At 44.9% G+C, this 23,219-nt stretch overlaps 1 protein-coding gene across 1 annotated transcript in view; it reads left to right on the top strand.

Annotated features, from left to right (window-relative positions):
* KNTC1 (kinetochore associated 1) overlaps nucleotides 1-23,219 on the top strand; it is a 792,142-nt gene that overhangs the window by 741,862 nt on the left and 27,061 nt on the right. Inside the window, exon 62 of the mRNA XM_082256649.1 lies at nucleotides 16,760-16,905. Within this exon, the coding sequence (XP_082112775.1) occupies nucleotides 16,760-16,905 (146 nt within the window). The remainder of the gene's footprint in view (nucleotides 1-16,759; nucleotides 16,906-23,219) is intronic.

Below are 23,219 nucleotides of genomic sequence, written 5' to 3'. Positions count from 1 at the left end.
ATTGGCAGACGGACTTTCTCAGCAGAAAAAACCTGAATCTGCGGGAGTGGGGCATTCACCCAAAGGTGTGATATTCAGAACGGAAGGATTGGGAAGACAAGGATTTCGGGCACACTATATCAATAAAATCAATTTTTATTTAATACTCATACAAACAGACATGTGTTGAGTAAGAAAAAGAACCTATAATAGGTCCATGAGGTAATGTATATACGGTTCACAATAGATGAGATCGCAATTTTCATACAGAATAATATATACGATATGTTAACAGTTTGAACAGTCAAAAAAATACTTCACATCAGGAGATTCCTGCTGACGGATACCCGAAGACACGAGGTGCCGCCTAACCGGGTCAACTGATGTCGTATTCAGATATTCACCATGATATATTTAGTATTTTGCTCAACATGTTTCGCTTTGTTTCAAAAAGCTTCGTCTGGAGCTATTACTAGAATTTTCTGCATGATAAACAAATATGTGTTTTAGACAACATTTGATATATAGCAAAGAGAAACTATGCATACAGGTTATTAGCATATTCAAGAGACTGTATGTTACATTACACATTTTCTCCATTATGTATCAACACATGAAACGTCTACCATTAGACATCTGATCATTTCTAGGATTAGGAGAGGCCATAGGAGGCAAGGTAGAGCGACCAGCCTGTGATTGCATGTGGGGATCCATACCGTAGATTACATTTATTAATAGTACGTATATATAATCCGTTTCATTCAATACACGTACCTGTATATTGTATGGTGAGATACAAATCTCAACATCCTTGATACGTATACTTAAAAAAATGCTATCGGGGATACTATATTCACATACCTTTTTCCTGCATCACTATTTGGCTCACATGCATGGATTTTGAAGACTATTAAGTTACCAACACTGGGTGCTTTGCCTACCTAACCATTAGAAACACAGTTTAAAATAAATATACTTTTATATCCTGTTTAGATACAGATTAGAATCAGACTATCCTTATCGTTTTCTAAACGACTATTCAATATTACATGAGCCTCCTGTAAGCCCACAGCAATCCTCCTCGTTACGTATCAAGGATGTTGAGATTTGTATCTCACCATACAATATACAAAAACATATTTGTTTATCATGCAGAAAATTCTAGTAATAGCTCCAGACGAAGCTTTTTGAAACAAAGCGAAACATGTTGAGCAAAATACTAAATATATCATGGTGAATATCTGAATACGACATCAGTTGACCCGGTTAGGCGGCACCTCGTGTCTTCGGGTATCGGTCAGCAGGAATCTCCTGATGTGAAGTATTTTTTTGACTATTCAAACTGTTAACATATCGTATATATTATTCTGTATGAAAATTGTGATCTCATCTATTGTGAACCGTATATACATTACCTCATGGACCTATTATAGGTTATTTTTCTTACTCAACACATGTCTGTTTGTATGATTTTTTTGATTTTATCTGAGTCTTAAATAAAAATTGATTTTATTGATATAGTGTGCCCGAAATCCTTGTCTTCCCAATCCTTCCGTTCTGAATAATCAATTAAGGATAGGGGAACCATCTAGAATACAGTATATATGCCCAGAATGCTGCTGTCTGAAGGCATATTTCGTCAATAAAGGTGTGATATTGATCACTCCAGCTTGGCCCAAAGAACATGGTATTCCAATGTAAACTTGTTTGTGGAGGAGCTGTGGACTCTTCTGGATCAACCTGACCTCCTTTCTCAGATTCTGATAGTCCATCCTGCTTTACAGTTGCTTACTTTAATGGTTTGACTGTTGAAGCCAGGGTTTTGAGAGACAGGGGAGTCTCCAAGTCAGTTACCTTCACTTGTTAGGGCTAAAATTGCAACTGAGGAAGATTTACTATACAAGTCTTATTTTGTGTTGTGTGAAGCAAATACATTTTACTCTTGCAAGTACGCTGTGGGATACCTTTTGGCTCTTAAGTCCAGTGTGGGCAAAAACGTTGACCTGAGTACTATCAAGGGTCAGATTTCTGCCTTGGCCTTGGCCACTCGTTCCTTGCGTGAATTAGTGTAGGGTGTCAAGTGCATTGTTTCATCGGAAATCTTTTTTTGAGCCCATCTGAAACATTCCCTTACTGCTTCTGAAAATAAATCTTGGTTGCTGTTACTTTGGCTTTTTAGGGAGGCATAGTTGGCAGCTCTTGACTGTAATTAACCTTTACTAATAATTCATCGTGATAAGGTGGTTTACCAACTTCAGACTTTTTTTTTTTTTTGCCTAAGGTGGTTTCTTCATTCCATCTTAACCAGGATATTGTGTTGCCCTCCTTTTGGCCTAAACCTCAGACAACATTTCTTGGATGTGGTTCGTGAGGTAAAAGTTTACTTAAAGCATTTCCTGCATTAAGGTAAAAATTATTTAACCACTTCCCGTCGCTGGACTGGGACGATGCTGCAGGCATTACCTCGTTATCGTTTTTTTAGAGCCGGGGTCGGCGGAGCAGCTAACCAGCCGGTCAATTGCTATTACAAGCAGCTGGAGGGGACTCACCCTTCCATGTCTCTCCCGGGCTCTCTTGTGCCACCAGGAGACCCAAACGACCAGCCGGCGTGTCCACTGGCTGGCCGGACAACCAAGCAAAGCCGGGATTGGCTGTTCCTAATAGTAAGAAGGAAAAAACTGCGCTAAATATCTAAACCTGATAGCAGCAACTTAAATGTGACAAACCTATGGATAACAGAATATGGGGAAAAGCTGCGCTAAGTGACATAGATCATAAGTGATATGATCAAAAAAATAATAATAATAATAGTGAAAGTCCCAAAAAAGTCCCAAATTATTGAGTGATGGGTAAACAAATGAAGTCCAATCCAACAAATCACAAATGCAATCAGTATGTGTAGATACTGCTTACCGGATGTAGCAGTAAGATGAGCATTAATGTGTGAAGAAGCCAAGCCAAATGGAAATCTGCAGGGGATTCTTCCCAGACGATAACCAACTCAGAAATGTGGATCGGTGAATGTTGTAATAAAAAATAAAGTAAACATAGCGTGATACTGTATAAATAAACACTAATAATATCTCCCGTGTGAAACAAGGAAAATGATAGTGTGCACCACCACCAGCACAGGCTGCTTACCAGAAGTAAGACAAAAAGGGGCAAAGGCAGATCATATATGGACAAATTGAATAAAAGAACCACCACCGTGCTCCCAATCAAATTACCAGATAACTGCAGGCAAATCGTGTGGTATTAATCACTCGAATAGACAGGACCATCACCAGAAATCCCTGCTTACCAGATGTCGGCAACAAATTTGCATGTATCCAGTCAGGGTAATGCTGATGTATGGCAGTCCGCTAGTATATGGAATGAACGCTCCCTTTAGCAATGAGGCTGGCCCGCACAAATACTCCGATGTTACATGGAATTAAATGATAAGGGGAGAGCCCATAGCGTAAAACCATTTATTGTAAGGTCACGGCGTGCTGACGTCATCTCCGGAAGCTTATCGAGGGAACGGATGCGCCTTGCCGTCTGGCCGGCGGCTTTACATCCTTCGCTACTTTTTCTTCTTTGTTTGTAAGTACACTACCTTATGTGAATAAATCTGTTGGAAGTTTTTACACTATTGGCGCCTTCTCTTTCCTTTATTGGCTGGTCTGGCGTTGTACCCTGAGAACCACAGCGGCTCAGCTTGCGGCATTAGGGGGTCCTAGAGGCCACCTAGGCACAACAAGTGGTACATCGCGGTATTTATCAGTGATTTGCCTGAATTGTCATTGGGACCCTGAGGTTACCTCTCCATTGGGAAAATATACCAAGTGTTATCGAGCATTTTTCTTATGGTCTGGTAAGAGGCTTTATACGCTCTTGGGTGGCTTGCTGATATTTGTGCATGTGGATTCAATGTTCTGCTGACTTTCCATTTCCATCTGGTAAGAGGCCTTATGTCTGGTGGTGGTTCACCTTTTCTATACTTGGATAGAATATACCTATACAGATCTATCTGGTAAGAGGCTCTACGTTTGGTAGCGGTCCTTTTTTTCCTCTATTTTGATTACATGCCCTTTACTAGTTATTTTTGGTAAGCGGCTGCACAATTGGTGAAGGATTTCACAGTACTTGTAGTCCTACACAGTTTTAATATTGACATTTTTGTACGGTATCACGCTATGGATTACTATTTTTCCTCCACATGATACACGACCATTATATCGGGAGTTCCTTGCGCTAGAATTCCATTGGATCACCTGGGCATGTGAACTCATCTCATCACATGAATTCTGCAATTTAAAATTGCCGTTCTGGTAAGCACAATTCCTACGGGATCTTTTGGAAGCAGCACAAGATTCTCATACATCACTAGTCACCTTATGATATTTGGGACTTTAAACAGTTGGACATTTATTTGTTTGTTTTTTCAATTTAGCGCGACTTATACGATACATATCACTTATGATCTATGTCACTTAGCGCAGCTTTTCCCCATATTCTGTTCCTAATAGTAACCCGGAAGCGATGACATGACATTGCTTCTGGTTTACTCGGAAACCATATGCGCCATTTTTTGAAAATCAAAAGCATTCAGAAATACCAATCTTAGTGTTTTAAATGCTTTTAAGTGCAGAGGAGGGATTTGGGGTCTTATAGACCCCAGATCTCTCCATAGAGAGAACCTTGTCACATGCCTATTGCTGTCACAAAGATGTTTACATTTCTTTTGACAGCAATAAAAGTGATAAAAAAAATGAATAGATTAAAATAAAAAAATTGAAAGTGCCCCCCCGCGATATGGTCCTGCACGCACACGAACAGTGACCATCCCAGACGTGAGGTATCACTGCAAACGTCAGATCATGGCCAGTAATTGTAGCAGCAGATCTCCTCTGTAAATCTAAAGTGGTAACCTGTAAAGGCTTTTAAAGCGTCATCAATGGGTGATAAACTTTACATCATTTGTCGCCGTTGCATGGGTGTGCACAATTTTAAATCTTGACATGTTCGGTATCTATTTACTCGGTGTAACTTCATCTTTTATATTTTACAAAAAAAATTGGCTTATGTATTGTTTTTTTTTTTTTCATTAAAATTTAAAAAAGTGTATTTTTCCCCAAATAATTGCATTTGGATAACTTCTGCGCAAATACGGTGGAATATAAAAAAAAATTGCAAAACCCACCAACTTATTCTCTAGAGCCTCTGCTTTAAAAAAAATATATAATGTTTGAAGGTTCGAAGTAATTTTCTAGCAAAAAATACTGACTGTTACATGTGAACAGAAAAGGCCCGGACTGGAAATAAAGTAGCAACAAACTATTTTCGTTAGTCCTCACTTGATCCAGCGCTGTGTCTGTCTGAACTGGCTCGGTCTGTCTTCGGCTCTGTAAGCAGTGCTGCAGCAGAAGGTTAATGTCAGGTTGGATGCAGATAGGAGTACAGAAAACCGTTGTCTGGCAATTTAAAAGTTTTAAACAGGCAGGAATACACACATTGCAAGGAAGAGCATGCACGCTTGGATCTCATCACCAGAGTATGGTAATTCCAGATTTTTGTTTAAAGCAGTTCTTCTGTCAGGTCAGAAAAACATTAAGGCTAAGTTCACATGTAGGCTTTTTGGGGCGTTTTTCTGCTCTAGGATCAGCTCAAAAAACACCCAACAAGACAAATCCTCTTCATTTCAATGGCCCCTGTTCACACCTGAGCGTTTTGACATTTTAAGCAAAACGCCCAATGCTCAAAAAAGTACATGAGCTTCTTTTTGGGCAGATTACAGGCGTTTATAGTTTTTTTCCATTGGTCAATTGTCAACCTAAAAGCGCCTGCACAAAAACGCCTGTAAAACGCCCAAAAAACACCTAAAAAACGCCTGTATATAGCAACACCAAGATGTGAACGTAGCCTAAGGCCCCTTTTACACATGGAAGTCCATCGGCGGACTCCGTTTTTCTCAGCGGGGGATCGATCCGCCGATCCCCCGCTGAGCAGGCAGATGGCAGCTCTGTCTCCACGCTGTGTGCAGAGACAGAGCTGTCAGGTCCCCGCTGTTCTCTATGGGGGAATCAGATGAGAATGGACAGCCTGTCTGTTCTCATCCAATCCCATCCTATCCGATCCGCTGGACAGATGGAAAATAGGGTTTCCATCCGTCCAGATTTGACGGACCTGATCTGATGGCAGCGGACATGTCTCCGCTGACATCCGATGCCCCATAGAGATCTATGGGGCATCCGCTCAGATCCGCCTGAAAAACTAACAGGTGGATCTGAACGGTCTGCAAGTGTGAAAGGGGCAACACACTCACTTGTCCAGGGATCCAGTGCCGTTCTCACTCAAGTAGTTGTTTTCACCGGTCTTCAGTCCCCAGTGCTGACATGTTAACTGTAGAAAGGCAGCTGTGACTCCTTGCAGCTTCACAGCCGGCTGCCTACTGCACTTTGTAAATGGTCCCTCGGCCTTCTGTGATCTGTGGGGAAAAAAGCCAAAGCCAAAACAGTAGTGGGAGAGCTTTAAAAAAAAAAAGTCAGAAGCACAAATTAATTTGCTCAAGGATTATTTTGGGTCAATAGAATAAATTAAAATACATTTTATGTATTTAGTCTTGCATATTATACAGTGTTGTCCAGGGAGACATCAGTCTCTATTCCAAAGTAGCTCATGCACCTACCACAGTCATGCAAATGTGAAATAAACACAAGGTGCCATTTTAAGGAAGTCCAAATAGAATACTGGGTCAGTATTATTTTAAAGAATGTGCCTATGTGCCTCCATAGAGGGAAATGTAGACCGCACTTACTAGAAATATTCTGTATTACCTTTTGTCATCTTAAAGTTTAGTCAGAAAATTAAGTCCTGCTTAATCACTTCAGGCTTGCCCCTTTTGCAGGTATAGCTATGTAAACATTAAAAATAAGTGTGTCTACTGTTTCAAATCCAGTAATACACTGTCTCACCCTGCTCTGCACAGGCTTAGTTGCTCTCCATTCATAGTCACTACCGACTTTGTAGAGGCCGATCTGCTAACAGCCTTAAAACTGAATTAAACCCTCCTATCCTTTTACAGCCAAGGAATGCGGCTTCTGTTTGATCTATAACTGGTGCTGCATCAGTTTTGACACCAGCCATTTGATAGTTTGGTTGAGGACACAAGTAAATGTGACAGCAATCTCGGCATTCCAGAAATGTAACTGTTTTTGAACTAACAATTGAATTAAAATCAATGTTTAGTTCCGCTTTATGATTTACTGCTGTTTAGGGTCTCCGGGATTCAGCAAAATGGCAGCCTCCAGCAAGAAGAAACCAGAGCAATGCTGGAGGCAATTTACAGCACACACTAGTTATTATTGTGAAATGTATGCTCTTAGCTACAGAACATCATTTTTTTATCAAGTTGTTATGGGTAAAGTTCCGCTTCAAAGTGTTCCTAAACCCAGGATCCTGCATTCACTATATCAAGTCTCCCACAGTACACAGAAATGCAATTTCTTTTAGTAAATATTAACTGCTAAATACCTTTTCTCAGCAGTGTATAGCACTTCTATCAGTGTCTGGTTAAAACTTATAGGAGACGTTTTCATTCTCCTCTGACTGTCCTATTAGGCTGCATAACCCCTGACCCTTTGTCTGGACAGTGCTGATCACATGCACCATCCCAAAAAAAAAAAAAAAACTGTCTAGCAATACAAAGCAAACTGAGTATGTGTAGAGTGCCCCCAAGGATCTTAATGATCAGCAGATGGATTGGGGACTGTGGAAAAAGGGGAGGATCATAGAAGATCGGATCAAATATTCTTTTTACACAATGCGCAGGATTAACCCCATAGGTTCCACCGTGAGTATAACGAGCATGCTTTACTGCATATACAGACTGATTTTACTGTTGTAGGGTTAGTAACACTTTAAGCGTTGAACACTGTATGCCCACATATTCTTCAAAATATCTGTAAAAGTACACCTTATTTTTAAGGATTATATCATATTCTAGGAGTATTCGCATGGCCAGATCTAGGGTGGTGCTTGGTACAACCACCCAGCCCATACATGGATTGTGCCTAAGACAAAAATATACTTTTTGTGTGCATAAAATATATGTAATGGAAACCTTTAATTAAAAAAAAAAATAGATCTTTCTTTTACGTCCTCTGACAGTTGCCGCCCACTCATTCAGTCTTCACCAATGGGTATTGACCTCTTATCCATAGGAGCAAGCTAGGCATAAGACTTGTTAAAAACAAAGTAATTTACATATACACACCTATGGGGGCTGTCCCACTGGTCCAATACCCCCCTGCTATCAGCCATCCCAACCCAGTTTGTCTTCTGCCTAGTTAGGAGTAAGATAGGCTCTCCCTGTGCTGGGGCTACGGCCTCAGCCTTTTCTTCTGTTTTATGATTTTATTTTCTCAAGTGTGTTTTCTTACACTACTAGCTGTTTATTTCTCCGCGTTTAGTTAGTCGATTCTTCGGATGACGACGGCGTTGCGGAGCTGGGAGTCGCACTGGTCGTCCTGGTGTTCCAGGACAGAGGGCCTTATGGAGTCCCAGCCAGCCATCGAGCGTTTAGCAGGCTATGCATATGCCCTGGCCTTGCAAAGACCTGTCCCTGTCCTCAGGGATGAAAGCCTGCGAGGTGGCCACCTCGCTTGGACGTCTCACCCACGGTTCCGTGCGTTGCTAGCGTCCTGCGTTTTTTGGCTGACTGCACCCCCACCACCTGGGGGGGAGGCTTCCCATCGATGAGAGGCACCCACGCCATTGGGTACGGTAAGTACATTCTGTGTGGGGCCTCTGTCTGGGGCTGGCAGTCTGATGTTCTGTGGTATCCCCTCATGTCTGTGTGTTTGGGGCTCCCTTACTCCCAGTCCCTGCGGGGGATCTATCGCAGCGGGATCGCTATGTGGGGGGTTTGTGGGGGTCCCTCTCCTGAGTGACACTGTGTATGTGGTTGGAGGTGCAGACGTGTGGCTTAAAAAACCGCCGGTCCGCCATTTTAGGTGTGGGCGTGCTGCTGGCTTCACTGTGGGCGCTTCTGCAGCGATTAATGTAGTGTGTTTTGGCGCCTTATGGTGCCATCTTATGTGTGGCAATGTGTTATTCTGTGCACATGTCGGCGGCCATTTTCCCGGAGCCTCCCATTACTTTCTATGGGCAACCATTTTTCCTTAGACTGTTTTTCCTAGTTCAGCGTCATGCAGTGACATCATTTCCTCTTTCTCTGCAGTGGAGATCGGCTGGCATGTGGTAACACTTGTGGGGTCTGTCTTTGCTGTTTTTTGTGGGGAATATCTCTGGCTGTCAGCTCATTCCTACTTGCGGGGTCTGCTTGTATAGTCCTTCATAGCGGTGTACTGTGGTGGGATCGCTGTGCGCTTAAAGGGCCAGTACCTTGAGAAAAAAAAAACTTTTTTTCCTGATGGAGTCCCAGGACAGCAAATTTCCCCCAGCCTTAGTGGATGATTCAGGTTCCTCTGGATCTTCTGCGCTGCCTGCTCTGACTGCTGGACTTGCGACTTTAGCGTCCAAAGTGGATCTTTTGATGGCTGAACTGGATACTAAGAAGAGGCCTAGGCTTTCTCTTTCTTCTGATTCCGATTCTGATATGGTTGCCGTAGACAGTGTGCCCCTTGAGGGGTCTCGTTCTTCCCAGTCTGATGGGGAGGGGGAGAATGAGGAGGGGAATGATTCCCCCCCTGGGACGGCCGAAGAACGCGCAGCTCTGGCTGCGCTGATTACTGCTATTAAGGATACACTACATTTAGAGGATGAGCCCAATCCTCCGGGCAAGCGGCCCTCTTTTGGTACCCGCAGATCCTGTAAGGCGGTGCAGGTGTTCCCTTGCCCCGCTGAGTTCCACGAAACTGTGAATGAACAATGGCTCAATTTGAAGTGCAATTTTGTGGTGCCTAAACGGTTTCAAGTCCGTTACCCTTTTGCGTCTCCTACGGATTCGCGCTGGACTGTGGCTCCTAAAGTTGATCACACTGTGTCTAGGTTGAACAGGGCCACTCTGGTACCCACCGAGGTTTCCCCGGTGTTCCGGGACCCTACGGATAGGAGGCTGGAATCCCTTGCCCGCCATTCCTATATGGTGGCGGGTTCCATGCTGAAACCTATTTTCACCTCCGTCATGGTGGATCAGGCTGTGGCAGATTGGGCTAAGGTGCTCAAACACACCCTCATGACTGATTCTGCCCCTCCTACTACCTTGGAGATGGTGGACCAGATTTACCAAGGGGTCATGTATCTGTGTGATGCGGCCTTGGATGAGGCCCCATTGGCGGCTCGCCTATTGGGGGTCGCGGTGTTTAACCGTCACTTGATTTGGTTAAAAAGCTGGCCGGCTGACCAGACTTCCAGGAAGACGGTGTCTGACATCCCTTATGCGGGGAATCGTCTGTTTGGGGATTCCCTAGAGGAATTGTTTAAAGGTGTCACTGGGGGCAAGAGCACTCTGCTGCCCCAGAATCCTAAGGGTAAGTTCTTCCGCGGTAAGCGGGGCCCATCCTTTAAACCAAATCAGGGGTCCTTTCGTGCCTTCAAGGCGCAGGACAAGGGAAAACCCTTCAAGGGCCAGGGTGGCCAGAGGAAGCCCTGGGCGGGCAAGCCAAAGGCTGCCCAGGCTGGTGCGGCGGCTCAGTCTGCCACTGCCTGAAGGGGCGCCCTCACCAGTTTCAGGGGGGGGATGTCTGCGCGGTTTCCTCCAACCTTGGCTGCTCCGGATTCCGGACAGGTGGGTTCAGGAAATCATTCGATCGGGCTACAAGATCGAATTCCTTTCGCGGCCGGCGGACAGATTCTTTCCCTCAAATCTTCATTTGACCCCAGATCGGTTGCTCGATCTTCATCGGGCGGTGCAGGATCTCCTCGCCCAGGGGGTTGTCGTTCCGGTGCCTCGTCGGGACAGATTTCGGGGGTTTTATTCAAATCTGTTCACTGTGCCCAGAAAGGAGGGCAAGGTGCGTCCAATTCTGGACTTGAAAGCTCTGAACCGCTTCGTGCGCGTTCAAAAATTCCGCATGGAATCCCTCCGTTCGGTGGTGACCTCCTTGAGTCCGGGAGATTTCCTGGCTTCTATCGACCTAAAGGATGCGTATTTACACATCCCCATATTCGAGGGTCATCAGAGGTACCTCCAATTCGCTATCACGGAGGAACACTATTAGTTGGTGGCGTTACCTTTCGGTCTCGCTTCGGCTCCAAGGGTGTTTACCAAAGTGCTGGCTCCTGTTCTGGGCCTGTTACGGGCACAGGGCATTGCGGTCTTGGGATATCTGGACGATCTCCTGTTAAGATCGAGTGCCAGTCAGAGCCTGCTGCGCGATCTGTCCACTACGGTTCAGACGCTCTATGATTTCGGATGGACCATCAACTCTCAGAAGTCGACTTTGACTCCTTCGGTTCGTCTCCCGTATCTGGGGATGGTCCTGGACTCCGCCCAAGCGAAGGTGTTTCTGCCGGAGGACAAGCTCCGGACCCTGCAGGACGAGGTCAGGTCCCTCAGGGACAATGAGTCCTCATCACTCAGGACCTGTATGCGGTCCCTGGGGTTGATATGGTCGGCCTTCGAGGCCGTACCGTTTGCGCAGTTTCACACGCGGTCTCTCCAGGCGGAGATACTGGCCAGATGGGACAGGCTCCCCCAGTCCTTCGACTTGAGGGTATCTCTGAGTCACCAAACCAGAGTGGAACTTCTGTGGTGGCTCCAGTCCCCGACGGTAGTGGAGGGGAAATCCTTCTGGCCGCTGCTGTGGACTGTGATTACCATGGATGCCAGCCTGTCGGGCTGGGGTGGCGTTCTGGGCAACCTGTCTGCCCAGGGCACTTGGTCGGTGGAGGAATCCTCCCTACCGATAAACATCTTGGAATTGTGAGCGATCAGGCTGTGCCTGATCCATTGGTCGGATCGTCTTCAGGGCCGCCCTGTACGGGTGCAGACGGACAACGCCACTGCGGTGGCTTACATCAATCACCAAGGGGGCACCAGGAGTGCCTGGGAGGCCCAGGAAGTGACCAGTATTCTGTCTTGGGCCGAGACTCAAGTCCCGGCGATTTCAGCAGTTCACATTCCGGTGTGGAGAACTGGCAGGCCGATTATCTGAGCCGCCAGACCCTGGACCAGGGGGAATGGTCCCTGCACCCGGAGGTGTTTCAGATGCTGTGTGCGAAATGGGGATCCAAGGATGTGGATCTGTTCGCGTCCCGACTAAACAACGAGGTGGGAAGGTTTGTGGCAAGAACGCGTGATCCGCTGGCAGACGCCTCGGATGCGCTGGTGGTGCCTTAGCATCTGTATCGTCTGATATATGCCTTTCCCCCGATTCAGTTGTTGTCCAGGTTCCGGCGCAGGTTGCTCTTGGAACCAAAGTTGGTGATTCTGGTGGCCCCGGACTGGCCACGCCGGTCCTGATACGCGGACATCATTCAACTGGCCGTCGAGCCTCCATGGCGGCTACCGTTACGAGACGATCTACTGTCTCAGGGACCGATCATCCATCCTGCTTTACAGTCGCTGGCTTTGACGGCATGGCTGTTGAAAGCCAGGTCCTGAGAGAGGGGTCTCTCATCTGAGGTCATTCCTACTTTACTCAAGGCTAGGAAAGCCTCGTCCGGTAAGATCTATTACCGTACTTGGAAGGCTTATTTTGCCTGGTGTGAATCCAGAGGCTTCCCTCCTCGTGCCTACTCAGTGGCGAGGGTGTTGGCCTTCTTACAAACTGGTGTGGATCAGCGCCTGGCGTTGACCACGATTAAGGGCCAGCTGTCTGCACTGGCCGTCCTTTTTCAGCGCCCCGCGGCGTCTTGACTTTTTGATTCGCACCTTTATTCAAGGTGTGCGTCACTTGGCCCCTCCTCTACCTCCTTGGGACTTGAACTTAGTTCTGTCCGTTTTGCAACGTCCTCTCTTTGAAAACATCAGGGAAATTTCTTTGCCTCTGCTGTCAAAAAAGGTTGCTTTTCTAGTTGCGATCACTTTGGCAAGCAGAGTGTCGGAATTGGCGGCTTTGTCTTACCTGGTGGTTCATAGGGATAAGGTGGTCTTGCGACCCAACCAGTCCTTTCTTCCAAAGGTGGTTTCTGATTTTCACCTCAATGAGGACATTGTTCTGCCTTCGCTTTGCGCGAATCCTAAGGAGTTTGCCTTACATTCCTTGGATGTTGTCAGGGCGATCAGGGTTTACCTGTCGGCCACTGATTCCTTTCGGAAGTCGGATTCTCTTTTTGTCCTTTCTGAGGGACCTCGGAAGGGTATGGCTGCGTCTGCGGCGACCATTTCAAAATGGATCAGACAGACGATTGTACAGGCCTATTCGATTAAGGAACGGGCACCACCCTTCCTGTCAAGGCGCACTCTACCAGAGCGGTGAGTGCGTCCTGGGCCTTCCGGCATCAGGCTTCGGTGGCCCAGGTGTGCAAGGCCGCAACTTGGTCGTCAGTGCACACCTTTTCAAAGTTCTACAAACTGGATGTTCTGGCATCCGCAGATGCCTCCTTTGGCCACAAAGTTTTGTGTGCGGCAGTGCCTTAGGGGGGCCCTGGTTTTGCGGGTCCCTGGCTGTTGGGGTCGTTTTTTCCCCCTTGTTTATTTGCTTTCCTGGGTGGTTGCTCCAATTGAGCTTTTCTGTTGCCCAGAAGGATACCTTTCTGTTCACGTAAGGTTCCTTTCTCTGACATGGGTGCTGCGTTGCCTTTGTGAAGGTTATGTTTCCCACCCCTCATGTCTACACTGCTTTGGGACATCCCATTGGTGAAGACTAAATTAGTGGGCGGCGACTGTCAGAGGACGTAAGAGAAAATTGAATTTTTGTAAAATCTTACCGTAAAATTCCTTTCTCTGAGTCCTCTGACAGTCGCTGCCCCCGCCCCTCTATTTGGGGTTCTGTGGACTTTAACTGCTTGCTACCAAACTGAGTTGGGATGGCTGATGGCAGGGGGGTATTGGACCAGTGGGACAGCCCCTATAGGTGTGTCTATGTAAATTACTTTGTTTTTAACAAGTCTTATGCCTAGCTTGCTCCTATGGATAAGAGGTCAATACCCATTGGTGAAGACTGATTGAGTGGGTGGAGACTGTCAGAGGACTCAGAGAAAGGAATTTTACGCTAAGATTTTACAAAAATTCAGTTTTTGTCCTGAGGTTTATTTGTGTCTGTGAGACTGTCAGTTGTGGTACAGTAATTTCTAGTTTGTGAACAAGGACTGTGGTATAGGTGTGCATTGTATACAGCTGGTGCAGATTCTGTTTAAGACTCCCTACTGGCCAGCTGCAGAACTTTTCTGTTCTTTCCCAGGGTTCCCGATGTCTTTCATAATCCTAATCTTACCTAAAGCTTACATTTTGTCATGCTGTCTTTACTTTTTAAATGTACACCAGGCAGATTACTTGTTATGAGTATTGGTAATATTGTCAATGTTTGCATATTGTTTATACTGTTTAACCACTTAAGCCCCGGAAGATTTTACCCCCTTCCTGACCAGGGGGTATTTTGCGATTCGGCACTGCGTGACTTTAACGGACAATTGCGCGGTCGTGCGACGCTGTACCTAAACGAATTTGACGTCCTTTTTTTCCCACAAACAGAGCTTTCTTTTGGTGGTATTTGATCACCTGTGCGATTTTTTGATCACGCGCTATAAACAAAAAAAGAGCGTCAATTTTGCAAAAATAACAATATTCGGGGGCGCGCGCTCGCTCCCTAGACCCTCACAAGCTAGTGACGTAGCCCTACGTCACTTTGCCTGTGAGGGGCTGACTGCCGACGTAGATCGGCGTTAGGCAGTCGGCAAGTGGTTAAAGGCAAAGTTTTCCTTTAGGAACATATACGTCCTCTGCCTTGCTGACCCCTGTACACTGCCATACTGACCCCTTTACACTGCTATACTGACCCCTGTACACTCCCCTGTTGACCTCCCATCCTCTGCCCACCTGAAATTTTTTACTGCACCCCCACATCAGGTCGGCTAGATTCGGCCCTGAGTATTAGCTGCCTGTTCATGCATGAACTTAGTGATTCTAAGGTCTCGTTTTTTTTTTTTTTAAATAACAAACATGTTATACTTACCTTCTCTGTTACACAAAGAAGCCCAGATCCTCCTCTTCTCGGGTCCCTCATTGCTGCTTCTAGCCCCTCCCTCCTGTTGAGTGCCCCCACAGCAAGCGGCTTGCTATGGGGGCACCCGAGTCGAGCTGCAGCTTCATGTGTCCATTCAGAAACACAGCTGCAGTTCTGCCCCTCCCCATCTCTCTCCTGATTGGCTGACTGACTTTGACCGCTGCAGTTCTGCCCCTTCCCATCTCTCTCCTGATTGGCTGACTGACTTTGACAGCCGTGGGAGCCAGTGGCATCGCAGCTGTATTTCAGCCAATCAGGAGGGACCTGTGGACATCGATGGAGAGAGAGATGAACCTCATGTAAGTATTAGGGGGGGCTTCTATACACATAAGGCTTTTTATCTTAACGCCTAGAATCAGGGCCGGCGCCAAGGCCAGGGGTTTCCTAATAGTTGCTTTTGCTGGTGCCGATGGCCAGCCCTGCTCGCCCCCCTACCCAGCCAAGCTTAGTACACAGATAGGAGGCAGTGCAGCACAGCCCTGGCCGCGGCCGGGCGTTGTTTAATTCACCCGCTCGTATCTGTTGATCTGCCTACTGCACTCCTCCTCCTCTGCCAGCTGCAGCACAGAGCGCAACTCTAAAACACTTGAAGACTACCTCCCATCTCTTCAGCCTTCGAGGCGAGGATCACTAGAACATGAAAATAAACAATCCCTCCCACCTGGGCTGTGGCTCGGAGGGTCAGGAACGTCTCCATTCCAGCAGCACACAGAGCGTGTAGGAAGAGAGGGAGCCCGGGGAGGACCCTAGAGCGGAGTGAGACCAGGGGGAGGGGGCCAAGGCCAGCAGAAGACCCAGGAGGAGCACGATTGGCAGTGGTGGTACAGCACAGTCAAAGATTAAATATTTCTTTTTCCTTCATCTGTGGAAGGTGAGGCAAGCAAGCTGTGCTGTATATTATTGTACCAGTCCTGCCCTTGTGCCATGTGTGCATTCTCTGACCATCACGTTTGCCATGTGTGCAATCTCTGACCATCCCCTGTGCCATGTATGTATGCAATCTCTGACCATCCCATGTATGCAATCTCTGACCATCCCATGTGCCATGTATGTAATATCTGACCACCCCGTGTGTCATGTATGTAATCTCTGACCTCCCCATGTGCCATGTATGTAATCTCTGACCACCCCGTGTGCCATGTATGCAGTCTCTGACCATCCCGTGTGCCATGTATGCAGTCTCTGACTGTCTCTTGTGCCATGTATACAGCCTCTGACTGTCTCTTGTGCCATGTATACAGCCTCTGACTGTCTCTTGTGCCATTTATACAGTCTCTTACAGTCTCTTGTGCCATGTATACAGTCTCTAACCGTCTCTTGTGCCATGTATGCAGTCTCTGACCATCTCTTGTGCCATGTATGCAGTCTCTGACGGTCTCTTGTGAAATTTCTGCAGTCTCTGACTGTCTCTTGTGCCATGCATGCAGAACCACTATAGCTTAATGGAGCACAAATAAAATGTATGCCATATGGGAAAGGGGGGGTGGTGGAGTGGGAGGAAGAATGAGGGGGCACCAAAATGCACCTTCGCCTGTGTAATCAAATGTCCTTTCACCGGCCCTGCCTAGAATGTATTAAGATAAAAAAACCTTCTGACTTTATGACTCCTTTAATATGTTTTTATTGGAATCTTATCCACAAATGATTTGATGTTTTTTTTTTTGCAGATAAAGGGTTTAATTTTGGACAGTGTGATTAAGAAGGAACAGCTTGAAAAGTTTGTGAAAACAAAATGCTACAATGTGCTAAAAACTGAGGCAATTAATTCTAACCGAGTAAAAGAACTGGCAAATTATCTGCTGAACAGGAACTGGTAAGTTGCTAAATTACTGTAACATACAATGCTGCCAGCATATTATCTCTCCTATGACATAAATATACATGTTGTCAGAATTAATCTTTTTCAACAGACTTTTAAAGCTGAATTCCAGACAAACCGCTAAATACAGAGTTTAAATACATATTTGTAAACAGCTCTGCTTGCCAAATAATTATTAATTCTAATCAGCCAGTGTCCCAGCAACGTTGCCAGACAGCATAGCAAGGACCCTTGCCTCCAGGGAAATTGAACAGTACAGCTTGGTTAGTGACTGGTACTTTGTATATTTTCACTTTCACAGAAGCATGTATACCCATGATAATGCCACAAATAGTGGCAAAATATGTAGTGTTTAACTGGGGAGCACTTCATTATTTTTGTTGATGGGAGCTGTGTCATATTAGTCTTAACCACTTCAATACAGGGCAGTTACACCCCCTTCCTGTCCAGGCCAATTTTCAGCTTTTAGCACTGTTGCAAATTTGTCATTTTTTTCCCACAAATAGAGCTTTCTTTTGGTGATATTTGATAACCGCAAGTTTTTTTTCTTTTTTGGTACACAAATAAAAGACCGAAAAATTAAAAAAAAAAAAAAAGTTTTTTTGTTTGTTATAAAATTTTGTAAATAGATACGTTTTTTTCCTGCACTGATGAGGCCCGCACTAACGGGCACTGATGGGGTGGCACTAATATGCAGAATTGATAGGTGGCACTGATAGGTAGCAGTAGTGGGCACTGATAGGCGGCACTGGTGGGCGGCACTGATAGATGGCAATAATGGGAACTGGTGGGCAGCACTGATACATGGCAGTGGTCAGCAGCACCACTGATGGGGAGGGCACTGGAAGGCTCCCTGAGCCCTGATTGCCATCCCTGGTGGCCGTGGATGGGCATCCCTGGTGGCTCTAGTGGCACCCTAATGGTCTGCACTGGTAATCAATGCTCTGATTACCAGCACAGACCCCCCCCCCCCCTGTCAGGAGAGCCCCAGATCTGCTCTCCTCTACTCGTGCCTGTCAGGCACGAACTGATGAAAGCCGATCAACGGCTCTTCCTATTTACTATGTGACCTGCTGTGATTGGACACAGCTGGTCACATGGTAAAGAGCCCACATCAGAGTGACACACAACAGCACCGATCGCCGCTCTGCTGTCAGTCAGGATAATACGTCAATCTGTAATAGGGCGGGTGGCAAGTGGTTAAATATGGAAAGAAGAGGGCATGGGTAAAATGAGAGTAAAGAGGAAAGCGTAAAAGGAATAGAGTTTGAGAAGAGAAAAGTAAGAGATTAGTTGTAAAGAATATTAAGCAAAGCAAAATTATAATGAGGGGAGAACAATGAGATTAGGTATGATATATTATTTAAGAGTGGGCAAAGTTTACTTGAGAACTGCTAATGCTGTATTAGATTGCACTGGTTCCCATTGAGACTGTGTTAAGAAGTGTGCAGATAAAGTAATACTTTGAGGTTGATTTACTAAAGACCTATCTACTGTGCACTGCAGGTGCAGTTGTTCTAGATCCGAGGGAGGCTCTGAAATGAGGGGAAGCTCTGCTGATTTCTATGATCCATTCATGTACAAGCAAAACTGCTGTTTTTTTATTTTCCTTTTATGTGATTTTTATGTGAGTATTCTTTGCAAAGTGAAACTTTACCTCATTTAAGCTTTGGCGCAAGGGCACTTGCAGTACACAGTAAATTTGCCTTTAGTAAACCAACCCCATAGAGACGAAAAACTGATATATCGAGAAATTGTGTTCAATTTTGAATAAACGTTCAATTTAATTGGGGTACGGTGCTGAATGTATCTATTGATGTTGAAGTGGTAGAAAACTCAACATTCTGACTTTCCTCTATTAACTACTTGCCACCAAATCACGTAACTGTACTGCAGCTGCAGGCATCACCCTGTTTTTTTAGTGCTGACGGTCTGCTCTATTGTAATAGCAATAAGCTTGTTATTTCAAGCAGAGGTAGGGGACCAAGGACACAAACCAAGCGGGAATCGGCTTTGATCGGGACTCGGCTATAGTAGCCTGGAAGCAAAGCCGTGACATCCCTTTTGGTTTACTCAGGAACCAACAGCGCCAGTTTTCAAAAATCTAAAGTATTTAAAAATGCTGATCTTAGCGTTTTGAATGCATCATCTTTTACATTCTACCAAAAAATTAGGCTAACTTTACTGTCATTTTTTTATTTTATTTTTTTAATCATTAACCACTCACCGCCCGCCCAGAGCTGAGCGGTGCGGCTCTCGTTCTGGGATGGTGTCATATGATGGCGCCCCATAACAGCCGCTCTCATGTGCCCGTGGGGGCGCACAGCTTGGCAATCGTAGCCGCACCATGTTCCTAGGACACTGTACGACCCCGATCTTGGTAAACAGCCAATGACACGGCTCTTTCCCCATGTGATCGCATGTGGTCACATATAAATGCGGAAGTGCCGTTTATCGGCACTCCTCGCCTCACACTGTCGGGGTGTGTTGTGAGGAGCCGATAAGCGACCCCTCCTCGAAGTGGTGACCAGGTGATCAGAGCATCAGTGCCCTGATTACAGTAAATCCCCAGCAGTGCCCATCAGCGACACCAATCAGTGCCCATTAGTGATGCCAGTCAGTGCCTGCCTACTCATCTGTAGTGCCCTCCAGTGCCGCCTATCAGTGCTGGATATCAGTGCGCATATTAGTGCCTCCTCATCAGTGCCATCTAATCAGTGTCCATAAGTGCCACCTCATCAGTTTTGCTTTATCAGCGCACATTAGTGAAGGAGAAAAATTACTTCATTACAAAATTTACTGACAAACTAAGAAAAACTTTTTTTTTTTTTTTTCAGAAATTTTTGGCCTTTTTTTTTTAGTAAAAAATGAACCCAGCAGTGATTGAAATACCACCAAAAGAAAGCTCTATTTGTGTGAAAAGAATAATAAAAATGTTTTTTGTGTACAGCATTGCATGACCGTGCAATTGTCATTCAAACTGTGACAGCGCTAAATGCTGAAAATTGGCCTAAGCAGGAAGGGGGTAAAAGTGCCCAGTAGGCAAGTGGTTAAATTTTATTTAAAAAAAAAAAATTGCATTTGAAAGACCACTCGGCAAACAGTGTGACATAAATATTGCAAAGAACCCCATTTTATTCTCTTGGGTCTCTGCTAAAAAAATATATATATATATAATGTTTGGGGTTCTAATTATTTTTTTTGCATCCTGAGGTTTCTATGTACCCAAAGAGGTAGCCTCTTTGAAACATGCCTCACGAATCCTCTTCACCCAACACATAATTGTTTTGGAATGATGGACATGATGTCTGTGAGATTCATCAGAATAGTGACGTTGATGACCCTTAGAGGACATAGGCCAATAACTATAGGTAGAGGATAAAGGATTATCGCAGTTTTCTAGAGACCAAAAGATGGCCCTTTCCAAAAAAAAAAAAAAAAAAACTGAGGTGTGAGCAGACTCAATGATTCCGTCAAATAATTACTAAAAAAGAGCAGCAGCAAAACAACCAATAAGCACAGATGAATGTAAATATTCCTGTAACCCATACCAAATAAAGAGATGTGTTAAAAAATAAAACCATAACATACACATGATACATGGAAGTACCAGAAACTCAATAAAAAAAATGAAAGGTATCAGACAGCAATAAAAATTCATAAAGTGGAGAAAGCGAGGTAGAAGAAAATGGTAACACTATAAAAGCCAAATCCTAAATGACTCGCCCTAGGCAGCAGAAGAGGAAAGCAGACCAAAAGAGAGTATACTTGTAAAAGTGGTGGCAGACACCGCCATATTTACTATGTTGGGCTTAAAAACATAAGGGAAGGCAGACTCCTCCTCTCCCATACAGCAACCAAGCTCATATCTGGTCAGACCCATATAAGAAAGTTGGCCACAAGAAAATGGCCAAACGAAACTCGCATTCCAGCGGTCAACACTGACGTCATCTGCCAATGAAAATGACGGCCAGACGACTTCTGGAAGGTAGAATGTCTTGGAAGTTATGCCATTTTCTGTCCACCCAGCTTAGAAGAAAGGAAGGGTGAACCAGAAGGAAGTAAAAAATGCAAAAGCCTATTTTGCTAAACCCAATAAGAAAGCAGAATGTTGTGAATGCACAAGCCTATATTGGCATGCCCAAAAGGAAAGCAGCACATTATGCAAGCTATAGTGCACCCAGCTACATGGGTGGGCAGGATAATGTCCTCATTATGAATGATAGCAGCCCTTTCTAAATTGGGGAAGCTGAACTGGGATAAAAAGGTAGTTTTCTGAAGAAAAAAAGAATGGAGCTTCATAATTGAGGAATTCCTTTATTGCTACACTGGAGGGATGTTCATAAGTTAGAGAATGGAGCCATATGCATCAGTACTAACATGAGGAAGCACCAGGAAAAATTATATATCATCCACAGTCCCTGTCCTAGATGGATCGAAATTTGCCTGGTCCCTGATGAACCAACCAAATTTCAATCCATCTATGGACACATTTAAGGCACAGTTCAGTAGTTAGAAATGCATTGTTCTGTAGTTTTAAAGGAAGATTTTTCAGGTTCTGTAGGAGCCACCGACAGTATATAAATTAGAGAGACGTAGTGCATTGTTACTTTGTTTGGGGTGCCCGTGGAACCCAGCTTACCTTAGAGGTTGAGAAATCCCTCTCAGCTCCCTAGGCCCCTCTTATGTGTAAGTCACCCTGTGTCTATTAGGGGCACAGGGTAACCGAGAAAATGATGGACAACTACTTAATGGACACTGAGAATATGGTTTTGATTACTTCAAATGGGATGGTAATATTTATCCACAATATCCCTCAAGAAAACTATGATACATTAAATCCACTGTATCAGAATGATAGAACATTGTATGAGCTTTGCCTTATGGACTATTGTAGACCTTTGCCATGAAGTCTGTGACTTCTGAATAATCAAAGCTTTGCTTAAATGTGGATTCCAAGTACTTCAATGTAGGAGATGGACAGTCTGCTACTGGGGTCTTCTGCTTTAGTCTGTTTAATAAGGTATTCTGTGTTTTTACTTAGGATAATGTGTAATGTGCTTTGTTTTAGCCTTGTTGCAGTGCTGAGTTAATTAGCATGTTAATTATAACATTGTCTAGGTCTGGATTCCCATTCACCTATTGTTTCTGTCCAGATGGCTAGTTAATTAGCTCAGGTTAATTATGTTTCTGTATACAGTTTCATCTGCATATGATAATGTAATCAGGCTCACCTAACCTGGTGGGGTATATATTCTGTGTGAGTTTGTTCAATAAAAGTTCCTGTTATACCCTTCATCTAGTTTTGACTGATGTTTGGGTATGCCATTGCTGAGTTGCTTTATTCTTTTATGCTCGCTAGGATTTCGGGATCAATTCAGCTCTCCAGGCGAAAAGGACTATAGTCACAAAGTCCCTATCAGGTTCAGGAGTGTCTGAAAGAACAGGTTTTCAGAATACCAGCTTTCTTTGCAGTTGATGGCAAGTGGTGGGATGCTTCCTGCAGTCTGGGTCATCCAAACCTCCACCGGGATCTAAGGTCCGGATAGCAGGAGAGGAAAGGTACAGATACCAGCCGCCATGGAAGAGGAATTCGGAAGGAGGTGGCGAGAGATGCAGATACAGCACAGGGGACTAGTTTCAGAGCAGGTCCTGCTGGGATGGAATGATTCTGTTCGCTGTGAACTCTGGAAGGAAGCGCTAGCCCGTGAGCAGCAACACCAGGGAAAAATTCTCCCTTCCAACCAGGAGAGGTACTGGTCACAATACGAAGTGCAAATGCAGTTTTTGGGGAAAACAATATCACTTATGAAGATATTAAACAAAATTGGTCCCAGTACAGATCCCTGAGGTACCCCACTGGTAACATGACCTTGTTCTGAATGTTCTCCATTGACTACAACCCTCTGTTGTCTGTCACTCAGCCACTGCCTAATCCACTCAACAATATGGGAGTCCATGCTCAATGACTGCAGTTTATTGATAAGTCTTCTATGTGGGACAGTGTCAAAAGCCTTACTAAAATATAGATATGCAATGTCTACTGCACCTCCACCGTCTATTATTTTAGTCACCCAGTCAAAAAAATCTATAAGATTTGTTTGACATGATCTCCCTGAAGTAAACCCATGTTGTTTTTCATCTTGCAATCCATGGGATTTAAGATGTTCCACAATCCTATCCTTTAATAGGGTTTCCATTAATTTGCCTACTATTGATGTCAGACTCACTGGTCTTGGAATAAAAAGAAGAAATGCTGAATGTCTTGGAAGTGCATTGGCACTGGAAGATTTCGAGTTTTTAGCCAA

This window comes from Pelophylax lessonae, assembly GCF_965119305.1.
Source record: "Pelophylax lessonae genome assembly, chromosome: 1".
In the NCBI taxonomy this organism is placed as follows: Eukaryota; Metazoa; Chordata; class Amphibia; order Anura; family Ranidae; genus Pelophylax; species Pelophylax lessonae.
The sequence above is the reverse complement of the archived record's forward strand: the minus strand, read 5'-3'. Positions and strand labels throughout refer to the sequence as shown.